General features: G+C 37.0%; 4 protein-coding genes across 9 annotated transcripts; 3 read left to right on the plus strand and 1 right to left on the minus strand.

Moving 5' to 3' along the window:
* Positions 1-150: 150 nt before the first annotated feature.
* On the plus strand, positions 151-9,521 carry LOC132706741 (peptidoglycan-recognition protein LB-like). 2 transcript variants are annotated; one of them, XM_060678241.1, is made up of 5 exons: positions 151-292; positions 6,849-7,036; positions 7,131-7,281; positions 8,904-9,020; positions 9,221-9,521. In XM_060678241.1, the coding sequence occupies exons 1-5, from the start codon at positions 286-288 to the stop codon at positions 9,379-9,381; spliced, it is 624 nt and encodes a 207-aa protein (XP_060534224.1). In that variant the 5' UTR covers positions 151-285; the 3' UTR covers positions 9,382-9,521. The 2 variants fall into 2 exon arrangements, with proteins under 2 accessions (XP_060534224.1, XP_060534223.1); XM_060678240.1 differs by lacking the exon at positions 151-292 and adding an exon at positions 5,017-5,154 and having other exon boundaries at positions 9,221-9,517.
* LOC132706733 (trichoplein keratin filament-binding protein-like) lies at positions 312-25,183 on the minus strand. Of its 3 annotated transcripts, XR_009619635.1 has the most exons (4): positions 25,100-25,183; positions 7,473-7,531; positions 670-2,547; positions 313-615 (listed from the first exon to the last, which is right to left on the minus strand). XR_009619635.1 is itself a non-coding variant. In XM_060678225.1 (3 exons), exon 3 carries the CDS (start codon positions 2,545-2,547, stop codon positions 1,021-1,023), a length of 1,527 nt encoding a protein of 508 aa, XP_060534208.1. In that variant the 5' UTR covers positions 7,473-7,531; positions 25,100-25,183; the 3' UTR covers positions 313-1,020. The 3 variants fall into 3 exon arrangements, 2 of the variants coding, with proteins under 2 accessions (XP_060534209.1, XP_060534208.1); XM_060678225.1 differs by having other exon boundaries at positions 313-2,547; XM_060678226.1 differs by lacking the exons at positions 7,473-7,531; positions 25,100-25,183 and adding an exon at positions 2,851-2,922 and having other exon boundaries at positions 312-2,547.
* LOC132706299 (glutamic acid-rich protein-like) lies at positions 10,408-24,978 on the plus strand. 3 transcript variants are annotated; one of them, XM_060677559.1, is made up of 12 exons: positions 10,408-10,639; positions 15,180-15,379; positions 16,904-16,984; positions 17,159-17,242; positions 17,443-17,573; positions 17,636-17,752; positions 21,028-21,191; positions 21,251-21,431; positions 21,491-21,631; positions 21,684-22,086; positions 23,831-24,407; positions 24,463-24,978. In XM_060677559.1, the coding sequence occupies exons 2-12, from the start codon at positions 15,193-15,195 to the stop codon at positions 24,545-24,547; spliced, it is 2,151 nt and encodes a 716-aa protein (XP_060533542.1). In that variant the 5' UTR covers positions 10,408-10,639; positions 15,180-15,192; the 3' UTR covers positions 24,548-24,978. The 3 variants fall into 3 exon arrangements, with proteins under 3 accessions (XP_060533542.1, XP_060533543.1, XP_060533544.1); XM_060677560.1 differs by lacking the exon at positions 16,904-16,984; XM_060677561.1 differs by lacking the exons at positions 16,904-16,984; positions 17,159-17,242.
* Positions 25,184-25,914: 731 nt separating the features above from the next.
* On the plus strand, positions 25,915-26,678 carry LOC132706332 (probable NADH dehydrogenase [ubiquinone] 1 alpha subcomplex subunit 12). Its single transcript, XM_060677612.1, has 3 exons — positions 25,915-26,095; positions 26,151-26,269; positions 26,321-26,678. The coding sequence occupies exons 1-3, from the start codon at positions 26,004-26,006 to the stop codon at positions 26,527-26,529; spliced, it is 420 nt and encodes a 139-aa protein (XP_060533595.1). The 5' UTR covers positions 25,915-26,003; the 3' UTR covers positions 26,530-26,678.
* The last annotated feature ends 34 nt before the right edge of the window (positions 26,679-26,712 follow it).

A 26,712-nucleotide genomic window follows, 5' to 3' on the forward strand; every position in this document is an offset into this window, starting at 1 on the left:
GCAACGTCGCGCTGTCGATCTCGATCAAGGCCGTCGCGACCGATAATATTTTTGTTATTACTTCTCGAATTGACGCCGTGAGATTAAAAAAAAACCGAGATGCTAGAATACGTGAATCAATTCCGTTTAACGCGAAAACAGAGACGCGGGGAAAAACGATTTTTCGTGGACCCTCATGAATGAATGATTCGACACTTTAAAAAAATACACATTCCGATTCGCATTACGCGTTCGTTCATTGATCCATGTTAACTACTGCGACATCGACGCCGACTGTAGAATAGCATGAACGGTAAGTCCATAGTTTCAAGTTTTTGTCAAACGAATCGTTTTCCTTCAAATAATGTATGTTGAGTGCTGTGGTTTTGAAAGGGCTCGATTCTTTGTGCTTTGCAGTTTGTAGCTTTCATTAACCATGTTACCAGTGACCTTGTTTCTAATTCGTGTTTCTAACTTTTTGTGTGTTTGAGTGTCCAAGCTTCTGCTCCATATAGCAATCACACAATCGAAACATTCGAATTCTTAATTGTAAATTTATATTTATAGTTTTATTTCCTGTGATAGTTGACCAGCGCTATTGAAATAACTAGCGATATTTGAGGTTATGAGCGGGAACTATGAAATTAAACAATTTGGCTTGGGTACAGCAGTTGGTTTTTAAAAACTTACCAGTAATTTTAAAAATAGACCTCGTCCCAGGAAAACTTTTTCTTCTTTACTCTGTAACTCTTGATAACCATTTTTATCAAGTCAAGAACTAGAATCCATTGAAACGACCAACTGACTCAAGACTCAAGAGGAGTTTTCAAACCAAATAAAAACTCAATACAAATCTAAAATGAGTTAAAGCCTTTTCATTCAGTTTTTCAATCCGGACTTCAGATGGTCAAAATTTCAGAACTAACGTATTCCCTCATAAATACTTAAATCAATGTTTTTATTACAAAATATGTTACAATTATTATAATTAATTCCGAACAAATAATAACCTCACTGTAGCTTTAACACCTCAAAAATTACTTAATAAAACGGCCTCGCGCGACCACTCGGTCTCGACGGTCCGTGTCTCCTTTGGATCTCCAATATTTCCTTCCGTAACCTCTCCTCCTCCTTCCTCACTCTCTCGAGCTCCTCGTCGATCTCCTTTAGCCGTGCGTTTTCCTCCCGCTTCTTCATCTCCTTCTTCAGCTTTGCACCTTCGTCCAGCACTTGCTTTCTCGCCAGCTTCCGTTTTTTCTCCTCCTCCTTCAACGCCTCTAGTTCTCTGTCGTACTCCTCCACCTTAGTCAACATTTCCTCGCGTTCCCTCAAAACCTGACGCTGCCTCTCCCGATCTTTTTCCAGATTTTCCTTCACTTGCCGCTTAACGGTATCCAAAACCTCATCGAGCAACTTCTTCCTGCACGCCTCCTCCAGTCGCCACGCCTCCGACTGTTTCTCGTAGATCGCCTTCGCTTCCGAATCGAATATAAACTCCATGTGCTTTTGGCGTTGCTTCTCTAGCTCCTGCTGTTCCTTTACTAACTTCAAGAAGCGCGCGATTTCGTCTTTGATCTTTTTACGCTCGATATCGTTTCGCACGAGCTCTTGGAGCTCGAGCTCCTGGAGCTTCGCGCTAAACTCCCTATCTTTGACCAAGTTTTCTCTAACTTCTTCCGCTTTTAACTTTAACCTGCTCTTGTATTGCTTCACGTTGTATAAGACGCACTCTCTATCCAATCTGCGTTTGTGCTCCTCCCGCTGCTTCGCCTCCAATTCTTCCAGATCCAGTTTACGTTTCATGTCGCGCTCCTCCCTTTGCCTTAGTTCCTCGCTGACCTTTTGTCTGTCTTCAAGCTCGCGCATTTGAGCCTCTAAATCCTTCTTTAAGCTCAACTTTTTATGCTCTATTTCTTCGCGCAGTTCTTGCTCGACTTCCTTAGCCCTGGCGAGTCGCTCCTCCTGCTCCCTGATCGATTTCTCGTTCTCCCTCGCCTCATTCTCGTCCTGCATTCTCTTCTCGATCTGCTGGTCGAGCCACGAGAGCTTCAGGTCTTTGAATCGATACTTGCTCTCGTACTGTCTGACGATGGGGTTATTGATGCGCCACTGATGGTACAGTTTCAGCTCCGCCTCTTTCCTCCTCCTCTCCTCCTCCCGTCGTCTCGTTTCCGACGTCACGTCCTTTAGGATTTCGACGGGTACTTCGTCCCGTTTCGTCGGTCGCGTCAAGCTGAGGTTCTTCTTGACCATCGCCTCGATTTCGTACGAGCTCTGCTCTTCCTCCAATAACTTCCTCAACTTGTCCCTCCTACGAGCAAGCGCCTCCTCTTTGGCTCGTTTCGACTCGATAGTCGCGAGCATCTTATTGTTGTCCTCGTAATACCTGGGGGACGTCCACGCGTCGTACTTGGTGTTGACCTTGTCAAAGTGCTTGAAGTACCGCTCCGCGGTACTCCACGTCTGGTGACGCCTGGACTCCCTTTCCCGCCTCCGGATGATCTCGTTTTCTACGTCCACGCGATGCCGCCCCTTCGCTTTCGGCGGCTCGTCCGGTACCACCATCATCTGGAAACAACACACGGGTTCCAGGCGATTTCCTTTACAGGTTAGGTCACAGATTCTTTATTACGAAACAGAAATATTTGTCTCCGAATCAGAAGAGGCGTAACTAGTTTTGGGTGCGAACCGAATATCGAAACGTTGCCATAATTTTATCCAAAATATATTTTAATGTTTTTACAACTAAGCTTGCGCCTTCTTTTTGACAGAACAATACGAAAAATATTCTTTTTAACTTTGACTCCCCGTACATCGAAAACTGAAACACAAAGAAAATTATTTTTTCTTTTTATAGGCGCATAGTTTCACCTTATAACACCCCACCACACCATGAACGACTCGTTTGCGTCACGTTTGTGATTAACACCGACGCCAGTGTTGGTGAACTCTTTAAAACCGACCGGAAAAAATATTTCTCAAAATTACGTATCTATTACCGGCAATTATGCGTAATTTCATCTGTTAGGAATTTCAGAATTATGATTATATAACTAAAATAATAACGTTGAATATTATACAGGATGTTAACAAAATAAAAATCGAAATAAAATTCATTTTTTATTTTATTTGCACCTGCAAAAATAGTAACCAAAGTATTGAAAGATCAAGTATTATTAATTTAATAGTAAAACAAATAACTAGGTATGCAAATAAGAATAAAAAATAAAATATTGTCCAAAGCTTTCTTGTATACTTGCACATAAGGATATTCAGTAAATAAGTTCGTAAATCAGGGATATTAGTAAAATATTAATAAGAGATGAATTCTATATTGGTTTCTAACGTTATTTTGCTTAATACTTAAAATGGGTTTATAAGTAAGCCTCCTGGTTCATAGTCATGACCAAATATCTAGTATTATAAGTATTTATTTAATCATAAAATCATAAAAAAGTGGCAAATTTATAAATGCGAACTTTTTGTTTAAAATTTAAAAGGACATCACTGTGCGTAAGAATTATTAATTCATAAAATACTCATTATTCACTCAAATTTTATTGCTTGATAAGAGTACACCAATTTAAAAAACTTATCAACAATAATCTTTTATTTCCATTTTAGATATTACTAATTTATAACAACACTCTATGACGGAATATACAACTACAGACGCAAAGTTCAAAATATACCATTGTCAAAGACTTCTAATTTATAACATGTATATTTATGAAATAATCTTATCAATTATTGATTTTTATGGAGATTTTGGACATTTTTTAAATTACATGTTTTCCGGTTAACTTGCAGAATTGACATCTTTGCTTAGGACTTATCCTGCTTAATAAGTTTTTTGTTGTACGCGTATTACGATATTGTTTATCTACGCTAGTGTGTAGTATCACTGAACGTGCCCGCTTATCACACCCTAGCTAATAAACGCACATAAGCAAATCAAATTCATTGCCGTACGTGTAATTCTGGCACTGGGATTTACTGAGAAAGTGGTAAAAATAAAATGTTCGGAAAAAACGGGAAGTAACGGGACCAAACGTACCAACAATAATAATTCAATGGTTAAAAAAAAAAAAACGTAACGATTCCAACGAGAGGTCTGACCGCTGCAGGGGAATCACCGAATGGTACTTCACACGGCCGCAGATGTTTCGAAAACGCGTTCACTTTCGAAGAACAGGATCTACGCTGATTGGCGTGGCCCTGTATCTTTTTTTTTAACAGACCCCAAACTCAGCGCGTATACCGTCGACTTTTAAATATTCCTCGGTGCTCGCCTTTACCAATCCGGAATTTTTTTGGAAATTTTTAACACTACCTACTACTACTACTACTTATGGAAATCAACTTATCAATAAATAAATTCTAAAAAGAAGGTATTATTTAATAAAACCTTCGCATCCGTTATAAAACTGAAAGTAATTGGAAACCCACTTGAAAAATATTAGTGCGCCAGTGTCAAGTTTACTTACTTGTTATTGAAAGAAGTGCACTTAGTTTTTAATAAATAAAAAGTAAATAAATTGTGCAAACTAAAGAAGAGTTTGATAGTAACTGTAGAATATTTATTAGATTTATAAGTTTATAAGGAGGCGGAGACCATTTGGAGGCAATATTATAAAAGTTACAGGTGCTTTACTATTCACTGGATTTCCTACAAAACTTGTAACAGCTAAACTATAAAAACTCTTATAAGAGCTAAGGTTTCTTATAAAACCCTTAATTTATAATTAACCCTTAAGCCGCGAAAAACGTTAGTTGGTTAGTTTAGTCTAATCGTCACTTAACACGAGACGCCATTGCTTCCGATGTATCTCAATGTCGTACGCAAATCCCCACCACGTTTTTTTTATTATTGCTATTATTCGATATTTTATTTAAACAAGAGTCCGACATCACGCAATTAATTTTAACCAAAAAGTACCGTTTTTCACTTTTAAACAAACGGCACCGTGTCGATGACATATTGGTACTCTCTCGCGCGAAAACTCGTCGAAATAACAACAAACTCAACGAGGTTTCACGGGTATTCCCCACATAGATATCGAATTTTTGATTAATATAAAGAAAAACGACGAATTCGGGCGCATTAAAATCGTAGCCGGAAAGCCAAGCCAAAAATGATCAAATACTACGCGCTTTTTGTGCTGTTAACTTTGGGTAAGTGGTGTGCAGCTTTTTTTTTGTGCAATAATCAAATACTACGCGTTTTTTGTGCCATCAATTTTGGATAAACTTTTATTTAGGGACTTTCATGATTTTCAAATGTTTTCTCTAAAAAAATGGCTATAAAATTGAAATGCTTCGAAACTGGTAATGAAATGCCAAAAATGATCAAATACTACGCGTTTTTTGTGCCATTAATTTTGGATAAACTTTTATTTAGGGACTTCCATGATTTTCAAATGTTTTCTCTAAAAAAATGGCTATAAAATTGAAATGCTTCGAAACTGGTAATGAAATGCCAAAAATGATCAAATACTACGCGTTTTTTGTGCCATTAATTTTGGATAAACTTTTATTTAGGGACTTTCATGATTTTCAAATGTTTTCTCTAAAAAAATGGCTATAAAATTGAAATCTTTCGAAACTGGTAATCAAATGCCAAAAATTATCAAATACTACGCGTTTTTTGTGCTGTTAATTTTGAGTAAGTGATGTGCAGCTTTTTTTATGCAATAATCAAATACTACGCGTTTTTTGTGCCATTAATTTTGGATAAACTTTTATTTAGGGACTTTCATGATTTTCAAATATTTTCTCTAAAAAAATGGCTATAAAATTGAAATGCTTCGAAACTGGTAATGAAATGCCAAAAATGATCAAATACTACGCGTTTTTTGTGCCGTTGATTTTGGGTAAGCTTTTATTTAGGGACTTTCATGATTTTCAAATGTTTCCTCTAAAAAAAATAGCTATAAAATTGAAATCTTTCGAAACTGGTAATCAAATGCCAAAAATTATCAAATACTACGCGTTTTTTATGCTGTTAATTTTGGGTGGATGGTATACAGCTTTTATTTTTGGGATTTTGATGATTTTCAAATACAAAAGCATGGCTATAAATTTCGAAGCAGTGGGTTAATGCAATTTTTGATTTAATTAATTTAATTAAAATTTTTACCACACTGCTTTCTAATAATATATGTTAGAAGTGTATATGGGCTACTTTCGATTGAGGATTAATTTAATTTTAAAGCCATTTAACAAAACAGCTTCCAGGAAATATGAAGATAAAGATAAAGGGTAGTTTGTTACCTAAACTTTGGGTCAAAAGCGGAGAGCTATGTTATTACAAATATGGCGAAAAAATTATGATTTTATTTTTTATGTTAACAACACACTTTCTGTCTATTTTGTATTTTCTATAAATGAGTGAAGGGTTTGAATTAGACTGCCCCTATCATTTTTTACTAAATTCAAAACTTACGTAATAACCTAGAAACAAACAATTTCGATGAACCAAACAATTCAATAAAATATCTAAAGTAGTTTCAATGAAAATGTGGAAAACACATTGACGGACACTTGACGGAAGCACCCTGTATGGGAAATTAACTTCAGAGAAAATTGAACGCACATAAAAATCAAATTTATTAATTTACAATAACGAATCAATATAATTGAACTGCAAAAGGTTATGGAATTTTATAACAAACACACATGTTTTCGACAAAATACGCATACAGGAAAATAAGTTCTTTAAACACAGGGCCAGCGCAGCTACATTAGAAAATTTTAAGACAAACCAAGTTAATTTCAACTGATCGAAATATTACCATGCCACTGGGATAAATCACCCCGAAAATTTTTGAAATAAAAATTACTCGAAAATGGTTCTTCGGACGTTTTAGGAGCGAACTGCCGGATCGGCCTCGAGATAGTGACGAGGGACGAGTGGGGCGCCAGGCCTCCAACCCTGGTGGAAAACATGACCAACCCAGTGCCGTACGTCGTCATACATCACAGTTACCTGCCGCCCGCTTGCAGCACGGGTTCGGAATGCATCGCGGCCATGAAATGGATGCAGGACTTACATCAGGTACCGTTTCCTTACTTTCTTTTCATTAATTCCAATTATCGACAAAAAAAAATTGTAAGTTTATTTAATTAATTTAAAAAAATAATTAACGCAGATCAACAACTCGTGGAACGATATCGGGTACAGTTTTGCAGTCGGCGGGGACGACAGGGTGTACGAGGGAAGGGGGTGGTCCGCGGTAGGGGCCCACGCCCCCTCCTACAATGACAAAAGCATCGGCGTGTGCATCATCGGCGATTGGAGTGGTAAGTTTTTTGGAAATTCGAAACGCAACCAAATTTTTCACAACCAACTGTGATAAGATTTTCAAAAAAATGAAATTTAGATCGAGATATCGATTAGCGGGAAGCGAAACAGGTCGAGATAAATTTCCAAATTGATGCGCAATATTAAAATAGGTCTCTGTCAACAGACTTATTTATACAGACTCACTTACCTTGGCGTTTATTTGCACGACTTTAATGTGAACCTCTTCCCTGGAGGCTAATCGATCGCCTAGAAAAAAAAAACGGAAATCATCAAAAAGTTCGTCCAAACTTAATTTATTTTTAAAATTTCAACGTTCTCCTCGGCGGTCGTCATATAATGGTTGAATTTTTAGTTTTCATCGTTTTTAGGCAACCAGGAGGCAAAAGTATAAACCTAAACCAAAATTATAAATTAAATAAATTTATAAAATTAATTATTTTTAAAAAATCAATTATAGAATAAAACTTAAATTTAAAAAACCTTTTTTTTTTAAATATTGTAGAATTTCAGGGAAGAACACATAAGTTGCTTAAGGGAATAAAAACCTCAATCGAATTTTCCAAAAATATAGATAGCATTTTCGAAAAATATCTTGCAAGGGTGGAAATCAGTTTGAGTAGTTTTTGTATACTATGTTTTGTATTACATGAATAGAATATAAAATACCAAAATATAAGGTTATTTAAAAGACTCATCCGGACGATATACAGTGTTTTCAATTAAAAAAAAACTTTAGCTCGTGCCTTAAAAATAATATCTTTTACAAAAAATATGATCAATTCTGCTTTCCCCTGTATCTAAAAAACAACGCCAACAAGGACTGTTTTGAAGACGCCATATTTTGTATCGCGGAAATACCTCGTAATAACAACGAAAAATGCACACACTGCACAAAAAAACAATTTATTTAAAAAAAAATAAATCAAAATGATGTGAATTTTTATATTTTGCTAATTTAATTGTTCATTGTTCTTTTTCGTCAAGTAAAAAATTAATTATAAATAGTAAACATCAAAACTTAGTTATTTTCGACTTTTAATTAATTTAATTGTTCATTTTTCGTTTTATCGCAGCAAGACATTCAAATTTCTAAAATGATTTTTATTACCACACCACAAATAAAATTTGTCACGTATTTATTTATCTAATCGTCAACAACAACGCGAATTTAATATGACAATATTTTTTTTCTCCGCCTACCACATCCTGGAATATATAAACATTATATATATATATATATATATATATATATATATATATATATATATATATATATATATATATATATATATATATATATATATATATATATATATATATATATATATATATATATATATATATATATATATATATATATATATAAAACGCAAATAATTTAGTAATCCACTACGGATAATTTTTTTTCCGAAAAATCTGACAGCGCCACCACGGCGTTGCATATATAAATCCGGCCATTTTCATTTTCCTTGCGCGCGACATATGTTTTCGAAAATTCGGCCAAATTTTCATCGCCGCAGATATCTAAAATTATCTAGAAAATCATCGACGTAAATTATTATTATTATATCCGACGCAAACTCCGAAAATATCTTATTTTGGACGTTTTTTTTTGCAGACGAGCTGCCCCCCGCGGGCCAACTTGCCACCGTCAAGCGGCTCATCGCTAGAGGGGTCAAAGAGGGTAAAATAGCGCGCGACTATAAACTCGTCGGGCACCGGCAAGTGCGAGAGGGTAAACCGCTTTTTTTATATTTTTCTCATCCATCTAAAAAACCCAAGGTCGAAAAAATATAGTCACGATATTAATAAGTATTTCAACCAATCAATCAATTGTTTTAAAATCTCTGTGGCATTACGCAACAAAGCATAATAATCATTAAATAAAAACATTTGATTAAAAAGTAACCAAAACTATACTAAACTGCATTGTAGGGACAGAGTGTCCAGGAGATCGTCTCTTTAACGATATCCACAATTGGCCCCATTTTACTAGCGATCCAACTGGAATGGAATCGACCAAGCCAGATGTGAGAGAAGAACAAGAACCACCGTTGTGGGACGAAGACAATAAACTGAAGAAACGGAGCTCTTGAGCTGCGTCGAAACGGACAGGCGTGTAGAAAGACATTTTCCGACATTTGCTCGCGCGAAATCTGAAGGTAGCTTTTGGCAAAACATCAAAGTATTACTAAAATAAATAAATAAATAAATAATAAATAAAATTACTTTTGCAAATTTTAGCTTTTCTTTCGGCTTTTCCTTTATACCTGAAAAAAAAATTTTTTCAAATGCCCAAAATTATAGGTAAAATAACAAAAAAGGGCAATGTTTTTGAGTCGAAAGAATAAAGAAGTCGCCAAAATATGACAGTTTACAGTTTGAAAGTAAAAACCTTTTTCTCGGTATAATTTTTAGCAAACTAAATATGATTTTTGTTGGTACGTCGCATACCCTGTATAATATAAATTCAATATAACAATAATCCATGAATCCTGATTGAAGAATGGGATTTTCCTTATTGAACGCTTTATTTTCAATGGACAGGTTATTAAAATGTATATTTACCAAGATCTCGATTAATTAGTTTAATTGACCTACATTATTCAAGCATCAGTTGTGTGCAGGTATCATTTAATTGAATAAAACAAAAATTGTTGTTTATTTTAAATAAAAAATTTACAAGAGACAAAAATTAGACGTACCATCATCCTAACTGCGAAAAGTCAACTTCCAGTCCATAGACGTTCGTCCGAAAAATTAGGGGCCACATATTTTTTATTATTTCTTTGTCTTTCTGATACACAAACTGTGTTTAGATAAAGGCGTGATATGCACCAAATTTCCATTATTTTAGCCAAATGGATAATTGGTTACTTTCTATTCTATTTCTATTATTTCAATATTATCTACAAAAATGCAACATTAATTAACCAATAAATACGTAAATTAAATTAATGCATTACTTGATCAATCGGTCGATTAATTAAATTAAAATTAATCCGGACGAAATCTCAGAAATCCGTAAGATCCGTGAAAAAAAAAATAGCGACGCGTCACGCACGGCGTCGCGACGCGCGTTTCCCGAAATAGACGCCAGCTATTTCAGTAAGTCGGCAGCATTCAGAAAATGTCCGCTCGACAGCCGCATGAAAATACCTGAGGAATTGTCAGATTGAAGTTGTCGCTTCTAATTTTCGAAAATACAAAAACGACGGTTTTTTTTCTTTTAAGTTTTCGACGCGAACGAAAGGCGTCTTTTTCCGAAGGTGTGGTGCGTGAACGTCCAACAAGAAAGTGCGCGTCTAGTGCAAAATTGAAAGTTTTTTTTTCGGAAAATACGTACCGTTCAAGGTGAGTAATGTATATGTTTTTTGCCATTCTTTACCATATCCCACAGAAAAAACAAAACATGCGACACACAAAATCGTCCATCAGAGTGAGCGAGAGCTACAATACTCAACAGACCAATTATACAGTTACAAAAAAGAAGAAAATTTATAAAATTTAGCAGTACAACATAATATAATCAACAAATAACGTCAAGGGTAAATAACAAAACGAAGTACGAGCCATCCCGGTGAAAGATTGCGCAGGGTATAAGGGCTAGCGTTAAAAAGAGTTTAGTTGACACAAAACTCATGGTCGATGAGGCTATTTACAATCTTATATACAAAGAAAATATCAAAACGCTGCCTTGTGGACTTGCGATTGTAAGCGATAACGGGGCAGTGTAAATTCCCATTGTAAGAGAGCCCTTGCCCATAGAAACAAAAATTCAGAGCATTAATGCGGTACATAGGACTCTAAACTATCGACAACATACACCAGGATACTTCCTACCTGACTTCAGCACTAAAGATGCTGGATTCTTAAAAGAATGCGTGACAACGATTCGAGTTTTAATACCTTTGAAATATTTTTTATCACATCACATCAAAGATACTGCAAAAAATGATAAATTTTCAGACTTTTAATCTAGCTATTGAGACACTTAAACAGATTCATCGTTTTATAAACAGGCACTCAAAACGCAATCAAAACCGTTACACCATGAAAGAGCAGGATTATTCATTTAAACTTCTGAATAGCTTTTAATCTAGATTATGACTTTTTAAAAAATGGCGACTACAATGTCCTTTATCAAAATTACTTTAGCTTCTGAATTCAACAACACCTTTAATCTGTTTTAGCGCCATTAAACCATGAAAGACACCGCCAAACCGCGTATAAAGGTTTTGTGAACACACATTAAAATAAAAATTTTAAACATGTTTAAACACTTTTAAAAAGTGTAGCTAATTTGGGCATAAACACGTTTATGAAGATAGCTTTTAATCTAGCTATTGAGACACTTAAACAATTTCATCGTTTTATAAACACCCACTTAATGCTGCAATCAAAACGCCACTACACAATTAAAGATGCACAAAAGCAGGGTTATCCATTTAAACTTGTGAATAGCTATTAATCTAGCTATTGACACACTCAAACAGTTTCATCGTTTTATAAACACGCACTTAATGCTGCAATCAAAACGCCACTACACAATTAAATATGCACAAAAGCAGGGTTATCCATTTAAACTTGTGAATAGCTTTTAATCTAGCTATTGAGACACTACACAATTAAGGATGCACAAAAGCAGGGTTATCCATTTAAACTTGTGAATAGCTATTAATCTAGCTATTGACACACTCAAACAGTTTCATCGTTTTATAAACACGCACTTAATGCTGCAATCAAAACGCCACTACACAATTAAAGATGCACAAAAGCAGGGTTATCTATTTAAACTTGTGAATAGCTTTTAATCTAGCTATTGAGACACTACACAATTAAGGATGCACAAAAGCAGGGCTATCCATTTAAACTTGTGAATAGCTTTTAATCTAGCTATTGAGACACTTAAACAGTTTCATAAACACGCACTTAATGCTGCAATCAAAACGCCACTACACAATTAAAGATGCACAAAAGCAGGGTTATAAGATATCGCAAAATAGTGTCAGAAATTTGAACGTCTAGGTAGGTTTTAAGCTTATGGGTTTATAGACCTTTTAAACAAGTTAAAAAAATGTTGCCAATTGGCACGTTCATGAAGATAGCTTTTAATATAGCGTTTTAGTTCAATCACAACTCCATATTTACACTTAATGAGGAGAAGGAAACGCATTTAACTGCGAAAGGTATCAAAAATTAAAAGACACAGCAATTTGAAGCTTTCGAACATTACTCTCAACTTTTTCAACAATTTCCTCGCTCTGTCGCTAAAAATTAGCCTCAAAATGTAGTAAAACATCACATTTTTCGATAACAGCAGAACAGAGGACTATATCGTATTCAAAACTTTGATAAATTTTGGCACGCGTTATGTATGCGACAGAAACCAAAATAGAAAGTCCACGAGAGGAAACCGAATCTCGCGGTCATTTTCTAGTTAGGTGGACGCAAAAACGAGAAGGTACGCGGCCATTTTCGATATGCCATAGCAATGGATAAAAATCATTTTAGACGTAGCGGATTTCTTCGTGAGTCGAAATCCGGATTTTGGCTTTGCGCGTTCGCCTTTGAGTTTACATAAAAATCTTTAAATAACTGCCGGGCTAGAGGCGAATTCCGTTGCACATACGGACGCGATCACTCGAAAATAACGCCGATATAATTTGGTTCAAACTATACCGCTGACCTTTAACCGCACCTGAAAACGCTTAGGGCATTTTGAATAGCACTCATAGATTCTAACCTACAAGGGAAAATTGAAAAATTGGCGATTTAAAAAAGTGGTGAATAAAATAACGCCTGTAGAATTTGAAATCAAAGATCAGAATCTTGAATACGGACCTGGCATTTTGGGGCTTAATGTATATCTGTTTTCCTATGATGGTTCAATTTAAAATTTAAGATATTTTTAAGCTGCCAAAATTGTAAATTTTTTTATTATATTGATATGTTGTCACAAACATCCCATTTTCTACAATTTTCTACAAATTTTATAACTATAAATCACAATTTAGAATCCCAATTTGGGTGTTCAAACCAGGACGTTAATTTTTAAAATATTCAAACAACCATTTTATTATAAAAATACCAAAAAACAAATAATAACAATAAGAGGATCGTATTACCAAATATCTGAAAGATAATATTTTTCGGAAAATAAAATTTAAATTACAACTTAAAACGGATACAAATTACGAAAAAAAAATAGTTCTGACAATCCTGAAGACACAAAACAAACTTTGAATTTAAACTTTAAACACGCCATTTTATTTGTATATTCAGAATTTTTTCTACTCAAAAGTGTTGCATACTATACTCTTTAAGTCGCTCGTTTATTAAACACTCGCTCCGTTTGTGCCAAATAAGCTCGTAACTCGAAAGTCGTTTGCCGCACTTGTTGCATAATATGCTATTTTAAAATAGCCAATTTTTCGATTGTCTCTCGTGGCTGAGAAACTACAAGCGCTTTTCAAAATGAATACCCGGAACAGCGACGGCATATGAAGAATATCATAAAATAATATTTTTAAATATAATCTTTTCTCTCATCGAATTATAAAACACGCTCGTCTCAAAAATTGCACATTTTACCTAAAAAATCATCCCTCAAGACGGACAAATTGCTTAGTACGTGAGATGGCGATTTGAAAAATTATCCACGACTACTTTTCATAAAACTTCTAGATTCCTCCTGAGTCGGTTTTTGCAAAAAAAAAAACAGTACGAACGTCAAAATACCAACTTGACTAAAGTAGCAGTGTTTAATGAACCGACTTGAATCTGGGTATATATAATTGATTAATTAAATAAGACTGTAATAAAACAACCAACACCCTGTAGAGAAGACCTCGAGCTTAATTTCCTGTATGCTCTCAAAGCGAAACGACAAATTACGACGGCAATATTTTGATAAACAATTCTGATATGAAGGCGGCTTCGGATTTCCAATCCCGAAATATCAAACTCAACCCTCGCAACTTTTTTCCGAACACAACATATCGCAAAATCTATTTTCGTCGGGAACATAAACCGTCGGTCGCCATTGGCACCAAATCAAAAAATATTCCATACAAAAACCAAAACAAAAGTCGAAACTCTTACTACTACTATACCTATAAAAAAATGTCGATTCAAATTTTTATATGCCAAAGTTCTAGAATACCATAGAGGTCACCGTCGAGGCTTCTATGAATGAAAACTAAAAGAATCAAGGGTAGTGAGGTAAATTAACTCGTGTCCTTCCAGGCCACCACAAGAAAAATACTAAAGTAAAATTGTCTCTCTACAAGATAAAGATAGTATATTATGCTATCTACGACCGTTAGTTTTTGGGTACATGTTCGCATAACAACACGAATACATTCACTGACATGACCGTCACAATTCAAGGCGTAGGAAATATGTCCGAAAACGTCCGATTGCTCCCGAACCCGTGCGGTAAAATCTCGGAAACGTCCGAAGTTGCTAGAATCCGTGGGAAACGACGCTTCCCGGTGTGTAATTATTTATTTTACAGACGGGAGTAGGAAAAATACTTTTCGGCAGTTTGGTGCTGTCCTGTTGGGATTTTGAAATTTCGGCGTTTTTTTTTAACTATTTTTAGTGCATTTGAAGAATATTAAACTCATTAACCAAACCAGTAAACCAATAAAGTACTTAAATGAGATGAATTTCTGATGCGCTAATGCGTTAGGTTGCACAACTATTACGGTTTGGGACACAACGTCATCGATTGCCAACACGAGAAAAACGTAGTATTAAGTATCTGGCAACGTGACAGCGTCAATACTAACGTGGGAATTAGAAAAATCGCGCTTTTACGCTACATAGAAAAACACTCGAAAAAAGTATTTTCAATTCTCCCGCCACTTCTAGTACATTTTTCCGGCAGGTTCCCATGAGAGATGCCGACCGGAGAGAAGGGCACAGCGAATGCCGCGCAACGAACGACGTTCCGACCCCCGTGGGTCAAAGATGGTCCGGAAACTGTTTCCGGGGCCGGTAACAACAGCTGGAATTCGAAAAACGCGAAAAAACGGGACAGCACGTCTTCCTCGGACTCGTCGGGCGACGGCGGTTCTAACCCCATAGGTATAAGGAATGTTGGCTGGGTGCGGAAGCCGGACAAATTGAATATCACTCGAGGGTTCGCGGAAAGAACACTTCTGGATATCAAATTCAGAAATTTTTCACTAAAATTTAAAGCAATCAAAAATTAAAATAAATCGCGTTATTTGCCACGCCCTCGCAGGAAAATGTATTAAAAAATTGTAAGTACTAAAATAACAATAACAAAGTAAAAGCGAAAAAATATTAAAATCTATCCGTAAGTACTATAAGAATAGCCATCAAACCTAGGAAATAAATGTAACTATAATGACTGCACAAATACATTCATAAAACGATGCAATAATACACTCAAACCAATAGAACAAAAAATGTTATTAGGCAGAGTTGTAGTTGTAGAGTTGTACCTGAGAGTAGTTGAGAGTTGTAGAAAAAGCCTCCGAATAAATAACAACAGCATTTCTAATTTTTTTTTATTTAATTTTTTTATGATAATAATAATATAATATGATAAAATGATATTAATATTCTTATATTGATAAAAATTATTCAAATAAAATATATCACTGGTACGACATATAATACCTAACTGTTTATAAGTGATCAATTCATTTCAAGGAAAATTGTTGATAAACATGGCTTACAAATTCTGCGGATATTGTAAAAAACAACTAATTCTGAAAAAAATAAGTAGGTTGTCGTGAAAAAAAAAGGTACCACAGACAACTACAAATACAACTAATAACCGAACTGATGTAGCTTTTACTTGATGAAAATCCATTTATCAAAATAAATAATTAATATATGGTAGTTGAAAAAGTATTGAGTTATAGTGAAATATATATGCCACTAAACTGAAGTTACTTTTTCAATAGCAGTTTTTGTTTAACACAAATTCAATTTACTTGTAAACCATATTTACCGACACTTTAAAAAAAAAATCACTGAAAACAGAAACAAGAATAAAAAAATCCAAATTTGTTATGACTTTCGGGTAGATGAGGCAACACTGCAACAGTGACAACAGGGTTTTAAAATGCCAAAGGACTATATCGGCGAAATCTACTCAATTTAGGTATACACATATCCAAACTGTAATTTGACTCAGTTTTTTATAACTAATCATTCGAACAATTAATATATCGCAGTTCAAAAAGTATCGAGTTATAATGATGTATGTATGCTGCTAACCTGAAGTTACTGAAGCCATATTTAATGCCACTTAAAAAAATATATCACTGAAAACAGAATACATGAATAAAAAAATCCAAATTTGTTATGAATTTCAGGTAGATGAGGCAACACTGCAAAAGTGAGAACAGGGTTTTCAAATGACAACCATCGTCTCCTGTACCAAAAATTTGATAACATCTTTCTCGGTTCTCTAAATACTTATCTAGACTTTATCTATTTGTTTATTTCTTAATGCTTGCAAGAATTATGTTTCTAATCCCGAAACTCGAGTGGCATTCACAAAAAAAAAAAAAACGCCCGTTTTGTATTTTCACCGACATCTCATACAATGTGACACGCCTTGTACATTTACAGCCAACGTTCAGCTACGAAAGGTGCAAACCAAAGAACCGCAAGAAAACGAAAATCTCTCACAAGACAAAGAGAACCCCCTAGGTAACGTCATCGAAAGTTTCCAATTAAAAGAAAACATTTTTCTAAATTAAAGACACGGAAAAAGAAAACGACCGCTTCAATTGTGTAACTAACGTCTCGAGATAAACGCCAAACTAACAGCAACGGACATCTCGAATCGTCCGAATCCATTTAATGAAAGTTTGATTTTTTCAGAAACGATACAATTAAGAAAGGTGAGAAAGAGAGAGCCGTATGACAGGGAAAGTTTTCGAAAAGAAAAAGAAAACAATCCATTAGGTAATTGGTAAATAATGTTTTTGGCTTCGCGTCGTATCTATCTTGTCACTAAACCGCATCACTACAAACCTAACACTTGTCATTTTCACAATTTTGCGTTTCATTTTGTCCATTTCGGCAAAATAAAATAACATATGGAATTAACTAATTAAACTATCGTTGTTTTTTTTTAATCAAGGATAAATATTTTTCCCCTGTAGCTGGCGTTCAGCTGAGAAAAACGTCGGTGCAAACGAAGGAGCCGCAGAAGAATGGCGAGGAAAAGGAAAGTTTTTTCAAAAAACCGCAGCTCAAACCGGTGCCGCAACGGGAGAAATCCCCACCGAAAAAGGTAAAACAATAAGCGTTTCATCTCTCCCCCCTTCCTCGAACGCGCACAACTCATTTTTACAGGACCATAAAATCCACGACCTGCCCAAACTGAACAGCGTGTCCGAGAGGAAACTCCCGGAAAGGAAACCGTCGTTGCTGAGGCGTGAAAGCACGATAGAAGATATGGAAATTGATAAGGTAAATCCATAGAAAAATCGAAAAATAAACGCGACAATCTCCGACCAAACGAACATTTAATCATGACGGATAGAGCTTACCATTTTCTAGTGACTGTCACTCAACAAGTGTTTCCGCTTTGTAAAATTTTGGTCTGAATATTGACTGCAAACGCTTGTTAGAACTAAAGTACGAAGTACTTTACAAACTGTACACTCGCAGCTTACGACGAATGTAAAAGGGAACTAATCGATCATATAGTGTAGACTCTCATGGTCATACGAAAAGCTATGGCAAAAAACTTGTGGTATTGGTTATATAACCAATGTACTTCCGATGTGCGAATTTAAACCGGTAACAGTACTATACACTGGCTCCTTATGAGTGCGAATGCAAAAAGATGCGACTGATTCTGTACACTCGCAATACGAAACAATATAAAAGGGTATAAGTGATAGATGATATATTGCACACCCTACATAGTACCAATGAACGAATTTAAAAGGACAATAGTGATATTATACCGTACACTGATAGAACGCAAAAGCGTGCGAGTGATGTACTGGGTTGTTCACAGCAGACCATTTTTAAACAATATGGCTATTGTCCAGAAATCGAATGATAATTATTTTTAAACCGAAATATGTCAAAAACGGTTTGGGTTCGTCGTTTGTTTTTTCGGCCATTTGCATAAGACAACAGAGCAAAAATCTCCAAACTTTTGTATTTACACTTTTTTCCAATCTTTCAAAATTGACTCTGTAGGTGGGTGTCAAAATATACTGAATAGCCCAGTACATTATACCACCAATCACTCGCACGCTTTTGCATTCGTTTTTTCCTGCGAGTGTACGGTATAATATCACTTGATACTATGTAGAGTATATATGCAATATATAATTGATCACTTATACCCTTTTATATTGGAAGTTTCGAACTGCGCTATGAGTGTTTTGCATTCGTACTGATAAGCAGTCAGATTATAGTACTATATCACTATTAGCCGCTTAAATTCGCCCATTGGACCCACAATGATTATATCACCAATCAATTTCGTACTATGCTTAGAGTATACAGCATATGTTCTACCATTTGCAAGTTTTTACAATAGCTAACCCTGAGAGTCGATTAGCGCCCTTTTACATTCGTCCTAAGCTGCGAGTGTATAGTTTGCGGGGTATGGTCTGTTCATAGATATAAGAAAGTGACTGATTGCTTTTGGATGGGACTATCCAAGGGTGGTCATTTACATACAATGCAACAAGATTATTACCTAGAGTTTCGGAATTTAAATTCAGGTAAAATTGTGGTTTGGTATACTACTTAGTTCAAGTTTATTAGTAATCATTCTTATTTCGTGTGTAATACAGCGTGTGTTGAATCGTGTGCGAATTATGCAAAATATGTGCGAGTCTAGTGTATCTCGGGAGATGCTCCCGCCCAAATGTAGAAAACACGATTTTATTGAGACTAAGGAAGTTTTAAACAATGTTTATTTGACTCTCATTGAACGTGGTGCCAGCAAGCAAGCATCTTTAGAAGAAAAGGCCACATTGACGAAAATTCCAACATCAACTGTATGGAAAATTGTGAATAATCCCATTTTAGCGAGGAAAAAAAGAAGCGATGCTGACCTCTTCTCGAGTGTAGATGAAAGTGATCAAGATATAATACGGGGTAAAATTTACCAGTTATACGAGGAACAAAGCGTGCCTACATTAGATATCTTAATTAGGAGGCTTGAAAAAGATGAAACCGGTGTTAAATGTGGCAGAACTACCTTATGGAAGTGTATTCAACACATGGGTTTTAGATTTAAAAAAATTGACAAAAGGCAAGTTGTAATGGAATCTTTTAGAAATCGGAAATGGTCACTGGAATATCTAGAAAAAATTAGGATTTACAGAGAACAAAGGCAAATTATTCACTTGGATGAAACCTGGTTCGACACTTATGATACCCAGGAAAAGATTTGGGTTGACTCAACTGATAAGTGTAAAATAAACGCGCCATCAAAAAGAGGTAAAAGAATAAATATTTTGCATGCTGGCTCTAAAGATGGTTTAATTCCAAATTTCAAGTTATCACAGTAGTCAGTTGACTAAAACCCCTTCCTCATGTGACACAAAAGCAACAATTCAAAACTACTTTGATAAAGACTCGGTGTTGTCGACACAATTGTCATGTCATAACATATAATTTCGTGAAAATCTGAACTTTTAGTTCTTATTTATTTTGATAAAAGGATTTTCATCAAGTAAAAGCCACCTCAGTTCAATTTACACGACTGTATATTTAATCTCATTGAACACGTTTGGCACTAACTGAAATCTGCCATTCGTCGTAACAATGTTTTTCCCCGTGTTAACTCCACTGTCCTCAAACTTATAGAAACAGAAGTTTTTAACATCCCTCCACAAAGTCGGGCACATTCTGTTAAACCTATAGAAAAAGCAGAACAATCGTATATCCATATTGTAAATAATATAGAACAAATAATAATTAGAACAGGCGATGATAGCGATAGTGATACTGATATATTATGTGAATAATTTTAATTAATTTAAGTAGGTAATAAAAATAATTTGTAATTTTATTTTAGATTTAAACATAAATACATACATAAATAAATAATACTGTTTAGTATATTTCCTAACAAAACTCCAAATAATTAAAGTCTAAGCAAAGTACGGACCTGTTCGGCCATATTTCATTCTTACAGCTTGCCCGGGTCTTTCCTTAATTCGTATCAGTTAGTCACTTTCTTATATCTATGAACAGACTTTACTCCGTACTTTCGTTCTAAGCGGCTAATGTACAGTACATCCGCGATGCGAATCGAGCGACGTGTCGAAATTACTCTTGGTAAGTTGCTGGTCGTTTTAATGAACTTATAGAAGTTTGAAACGGCTACACGCGAATCCTCGATAAATCGTTGTCTGAATGGAAAAACGAACCTTGAAATGCTCGTGAATCGCGACGCCGGCTCAAGAAGTTTAGCGAGCGAATCCATCGCTATTTATAAGTACAGAATGCCCGATCGGTTTCGGACGGCGCAGCGACGTCGATCAGTTCGATATTTGCGCGTATTGCGAGACGAGACGGGCTTTTTTCTATACCCCGTAAATCGACCATGAAACCGTGATTTTTCACAAAACGCAAAAGGTATTGGCCGAATTAAAAATAAAATTTGCTTAAAGCCGTAAACGGTAAGGGGAAAAACGAAGGCCTCATATACAGGGCGTTAAGTAGTACTGTGCGTGCGCGAAACTGAAACCGCGTGCGACCGCCCACAGGAGCTGCCGGCCAAACGGAATTCGGTGGTGCGCGCGGAATCGATGCGGAGACTGTCGCAGACGCCGGCGCCGCCCCCGATGCCGCCTCCGCCACCAGGCATGCCTGGCGATCCTAACCAGAAGCCGCTCACCGACAAACAGCGCCGGAAGCTGGACAAGCTTAAGTAAGCCACTGTGAGTAATTTTAAACGGAGAATCGATGAAAATGTGGGATTTTTTCCAGGGCGAGGCCTAAGGTGCGGCCCGATTGGTCCGCGACTCTCAAAGAAATCGAGGGCGGCAAGAAACTCAGACACGTGGAGTGCAACGACAGGTCGCAGCCGCTGCTTCCCGAGGCCAAAGCTCAGGAACATTTCCTCTACGCTAGCGAGAAACCGAACGTACACAACGAGCTGCTCAAACAGGTGAGTGACGCGAGATCGACTCCAGACCATCACCATATATCTGCCGCCTCCGTTTTCAGATCGAGGGTGGCATAAAATTGAAGAAAGTATCGACCAACGACCGAAGTAAACCGATCCTCGAGGGTTTGCGCAAGTTCCGCAGGCAGATGACGATCGAGGAGCAGATCCAAAAGTCGATGTCGATGGCGAGCATGCCGCCGGTAAGTAAGTTCCTCGTGTCAAACCCTCAACCGCACGTCTGCGCACGCGTAGGAGGAGATCGCGCCCGAAGAGGTCGACGAGATGGACGACATCGACAAGGTGCGCGACGACTTGCAGAGTACCAAGCAGATGCTCGCGCTGGAGCTAAGGAACAAGGAGGCGGTCGAGATGGAAAACAAGAGGCTCCTGGCTCGGATAGCGAATCTTGAAGCGGAATTGGAGAAGGCCAGATCGCAAGGAGGTGGGGCCAAGACGGCGGCGGGCGGAGCTTCGGCAGACCAAAAGGTGATCGACTCACTGAAGCGGGAGGCGGAACAGACGCGGAAAAACTCGCAACAGGTGGAGAAAAAGTACACCGAAGCGGTCAAGGAGCTGGACACCGCCAAGCTCCAGCTCGAAGACTACAAGCGGAAAAACGTGGAACTGGAACGCAAACTACTCGACGCGCTCTGCGGTAGCTATACGAATCGTCGACGCGGACGCTTGACCTATTACGCATAATGCGCGTTGCAGCTCGCGACGCATGCGCAGTTCCCAAGACTTACGCGTGGATCAACATAACCACCAGTAGGGCTTCGCTTAAGGCTGATCCGGAAGATGCTAGCTACGGTATCTCTAATGCTTTGCGACGCTAACTCTCCCCCCTTCCTCAACGCTAATTTTTCAATGCGAACGTCTAATCTAGCAACTAACCCAAGGTGTTGCATAGAATTCTATTGTTGAATACGAGCCCTAACAACTAATTGTTCGGACGATGTACGAAATAATAAATATTAAATTGATTTTTTGCCTTTTCGATTGAAAAAATGAAATTACCCACTTACTTTTATACCAAAAAGTGCTATCGTAATGAATTTTTTTTTATTTCACATAAATTACATAACAAAATATCAAAAACATAAAGAATTTGCTGACAAATAAATCTTCGGACGCATGTAAATCTTTTACTTTAAATCGAACATTAATAAGAAGTAACATCAGCTTTCGCGGCAATAACAGCTTTTACGCGTTTTGGCATGGAATCTACCAAAGTCTTGCAATATTCTGCTGGAACTGTACGCTGAGGATTGTTAAGCAAAGTCTTTTTCATCCGATGCCATAAAGTTTCAATAATATTCAAGTCTACTTGATGGCCACGATAAAACTTTCATATTGTGGTCCCCAAACAACTTTTTTGTTGTTTTCGCAGTATGACAGGACGCACCGTCTTATTGAAATATAAAATTTTCATTTCCAAAAGTTCGTTCTATTGATGGAATCAAACTTCTGCATTTACAGTACCATCAATGAACTCGTAGTTGCCAACCCATTTACCACTCATACACCCCCATATCATATCAATCTTTGTGAAAGGCTTTTGATTTTGTACGAATCGCCCTTTTTCGAAAATCGCCTACACACACAGGAAAAATTGTAAACTTACCTTACAAAAACTCAAACCAGACTTAGGCATTCATTGTCTACAACATTCTCTGGAGACACTTAAGTTTGCCTCACCATTCCATTGGGCTTGAATTTATCGTAAGACGCTTCGTCTGCTAGTTTCACAAATCTTGACCAGAATACGACGATCTCTTTCAGTGATTTTACGGGGTCGGCCTGAACTTTTACCACGAACGCTAACACTAGCTGTTACTCCATCCTTTTTTATAATATCCCCGACTGTTGATTTTCCAATACTCAAGTCATTTGAAATTTTTTGCATTGATTTACCTCTGTAGTACTGAGATATGATAAGTTCTCGCACTTTTTTGTTTGTTGCGACACCAGGAGTCATTTTCTTATCAACTATTATACAAACTTGAAAGATACAACCAGAACTGACATGTCATTTATCCAAGCACACTACATTTTACCATCAATGCATGAGTAGCAGTGATTTCTTGGTCAATAAACATTCGCGTCCGAATATTTATTTGTCAGCAAATTTGGTATGTTTCCGTTATTTTGCTATGTCAAAAAAAAATTTAAATAGATATAAAAATGTCTTTTTTATCATTTTTTACATCGTCCGAACATTTAGTTTTTAGGGCTCGTATATTCGATATGCCTAAATAGCGAGGAGTCGATTAGGCTTAGACTGTTAAAAAATTAGCTGGTTGTCGTTTTTGAGAGAACCGTTCGATTTATTTAAATTCTAAGCCTAAGAAAACACAGTAGACGTCAATATATAGCATAGAACTCTATGTGACACGCAGGCAAAAAGGTGTCGACCTCCCGCCAGAACAGCGTGGCCCAGGGCGACGAGGAGGAACTCGACGAGGAAGAATCGGAAGAGGAAAGCGACGGCGAAGATACGCCGGAAAAACGCGAGAAGCGACTTCAGAAGGAGGTCAAACACATGGCGAACAAGTTGAGGAGTTTCAAGAATAAAGAGGACAACGCGAAGAAGGAACGGATCGCGCTCAAAGACATCATCAAGAAGAACCAGGCGGCGATGAAGGAGGAGAAAAAGAAATACAACCGCCTGAAGAAAGAAGTGGACAAAATGGCGAACCTGCTCAAAGACGTGAGCGAGGATGAGGAGGGCGACGAGGATGACGAGGAAAAGGAGGAAGAGGTTGAAGAAGAGGCGGAGGAGGAGGAGAGCAGCGAAGACGAGTCGGAATCTGAAAGTGAGGAGAGCGACAGCGATAGCGAGAAGAGCCTGAGCGAACCTGAAGACGCCCCGTTGGATAAGAAAAAGGCTAATTTGTCAGCCAGGGTTAAGAAGCACGAGGGAAGGGTGAACGCTTTGAAGAAGGGCAATTTCCTGCTGAAGACCAACGCCGAGAGGTAAGATGAGAAACTATTTACTTGCGTAATCAGGACTAATTGTTTTTGTTGTCAGGCTGCAAGACGATTTGAACAAACAAAAAGAAATGACTGCCAGCCTACAAGAAGATCTAGATTCCGTATTGTCCGAGTTAGGTTAAAAACCCAATTCGCTAGAATAAGATCGCTCATATTTCCACTCGTGCATAACTAAGAAATTTCATTAAAACGGTATTGTGTTATTCATTGCACGCTGTAATTTTGATATTCACCGGTTAATATGTCGACACCATCCGTCTCAGATTGTGGTGCACCCAAATCAAAAATTACGTTTTTTGTATAACTTTTTCTGCCACCAAAAAAGTCAGAAACCTTCGGGACTTTATTTACTGCAAATATGAGCCTAGGAACGCTGCCTAGTCATAAAATTTTACCACAAAGACACTAAAGCAAATTAATGTCACCTGTTACGAGTATTTGAGGGCAAGATTCGAGGATTCTAATTCTGCGACGCTTGCTGACTTTTTATACATATACGTAAAAGTGTTACCTATTTCTATGCGCGCTATACTGTGAAATAAAAGTGTGATATAAACAGAATGTATTTTCATTTTTCCTTAGCACCGTAGTTTCACTTGAATTTGTTGGCTAGTTTGGGTAATAAGTCAACATTATTGTTTTCGTATTTTTATAGAATTATTAAAATGTGTTACCTTTGGAAAACCGACGATTTTTTGCAAATTCGTTGAAAACCACTTGACAAGTCACTTACAACATTTAAATTCCAAATAATTAATGACAGTTACACGGCATAAAGAGATACTAGGTTGGTCACGACTGCAATAGGTCACTCGGCCAGCTTGCGATGAGTGTAACAAATACAAAAATCCTGAAGAATGCCTTCTTTAAAGAAGGGTCTGGACCAATCCATCATCCTCCAGGTTAGTTAACATATACAAAAACGGGAACAACTTCTAAATATTGTCATAAAATGATGACCGATTCTTCATAGGACTCTCGCAATTTTCTTATACGGGATATCCGATCCCATCCGGTCTAGTTAGCAGCGTGAGTACAGGACATCCGGAAACCGTGCTAACATATACGTCATGGAATAACACATCACAAATCCGTGTACATCCGCGTAAAACGAACACAATTTCTCGAAATTATAGTCACTACGCCTCTATCACTCCAGAAAACAAATGTACAAATAAAATTTTCTTTAAACGACTCTAATTTCAACCGATTTCTACAATTGCGATTGCAATTTCTACATGTGCGATCGAAAGTTCAGATACTAGGTTAACAAAAGATTATCTGCACTCAGGTAAGATTTCACAGAATAGTTTTCTCCAATATTTTGTGAAAGTTGAATGGAAAAAAGGAACTTGAAATGCTCGTCAAACACGACTGCAACTCAAGAAGTTTAGCAAACTAACGATTAAAAACCAAAGTCTTCTTCTTTTACTTTATTTCATATTTCTCAAAGAAGCGGAATAAAGTAAACATTAAACTGCTCAAAAGGAAGAAGCAAGGAAAAGTTAAGGTTATGTTAAAAATATTCGTTTGAATTTAATAATCTTTTAGTGTTTATTTGCGTCGTGCCGCTCGGAGATGAGCTATTTTGGACTCGATAAGATAAACAAACTGATCCAGACCATCAAGCAGCATGGTGGCATCAGAATGTCTCTGTACAAACTCTACAGGTAAAGGTTACATAATTCATAATAGAGCTCGCGTATCGATCGCGCCATGTTTCAGAATGGAATCTTTGCGTCCCGGGACTTTAGTTGGCGTCGACAAAGACGGCAACAAGTATTACGAAAACTTGTCATACTTTTACGGCAGGAACCGCTGGGTAGAATACTCTCCTAAATACGGTAAATTCCTGCCCATAGGTGGCTCAGATATTGCTTAAAGCTTGGTTCCAGGTACTGATTACGACGGCAGTCAAGTGCCGGCCGAATGGTTCGGGTGGTTGCATTATAAAACCGATTTCACCCCCGACAAGGACCCCCACAGACCAAAATATAAGTGGATGGCGGAACACACAGAGAACCCGACCTTTACCTCTGGCGCCTATATGCCGTATTCGACGACGAGGCCCAAAATCGAGGCGTGGGTGCCGCCTAGCAAATAATTTCCATCCTGGTATCAGTCATGTGTATTAAACTTAGGAATAAAATAATAAATAACTCTTTTGGGATCGCTTCCTGCATAACGTGGTCAAGGAAACAGTATTTTTATTCACGCGTGAGCGAAATATTGATATTCAAAGATCGTGATGGTTTATTTGAACTACTAACGATTTTGCTTATGAGGT

This window comes from Cylas formicarius, unplaced genomic scaffold, assembly GCF_029955315.1.
Source record: "Cylas formicarius isolate icCylForm1 unplaced genomic scaffold, icCylForm1.1 PGA_scaffold_8__14_contigs__length_24414737, whole genome shotgun sequence".
Taxonomy (NCBI): domain Eukaryota; kingdom Metazoa; phylum Arthropoda; class Insecta; order Coleoptera; family Brentidae; genus Cylas; species Cylas formicarius.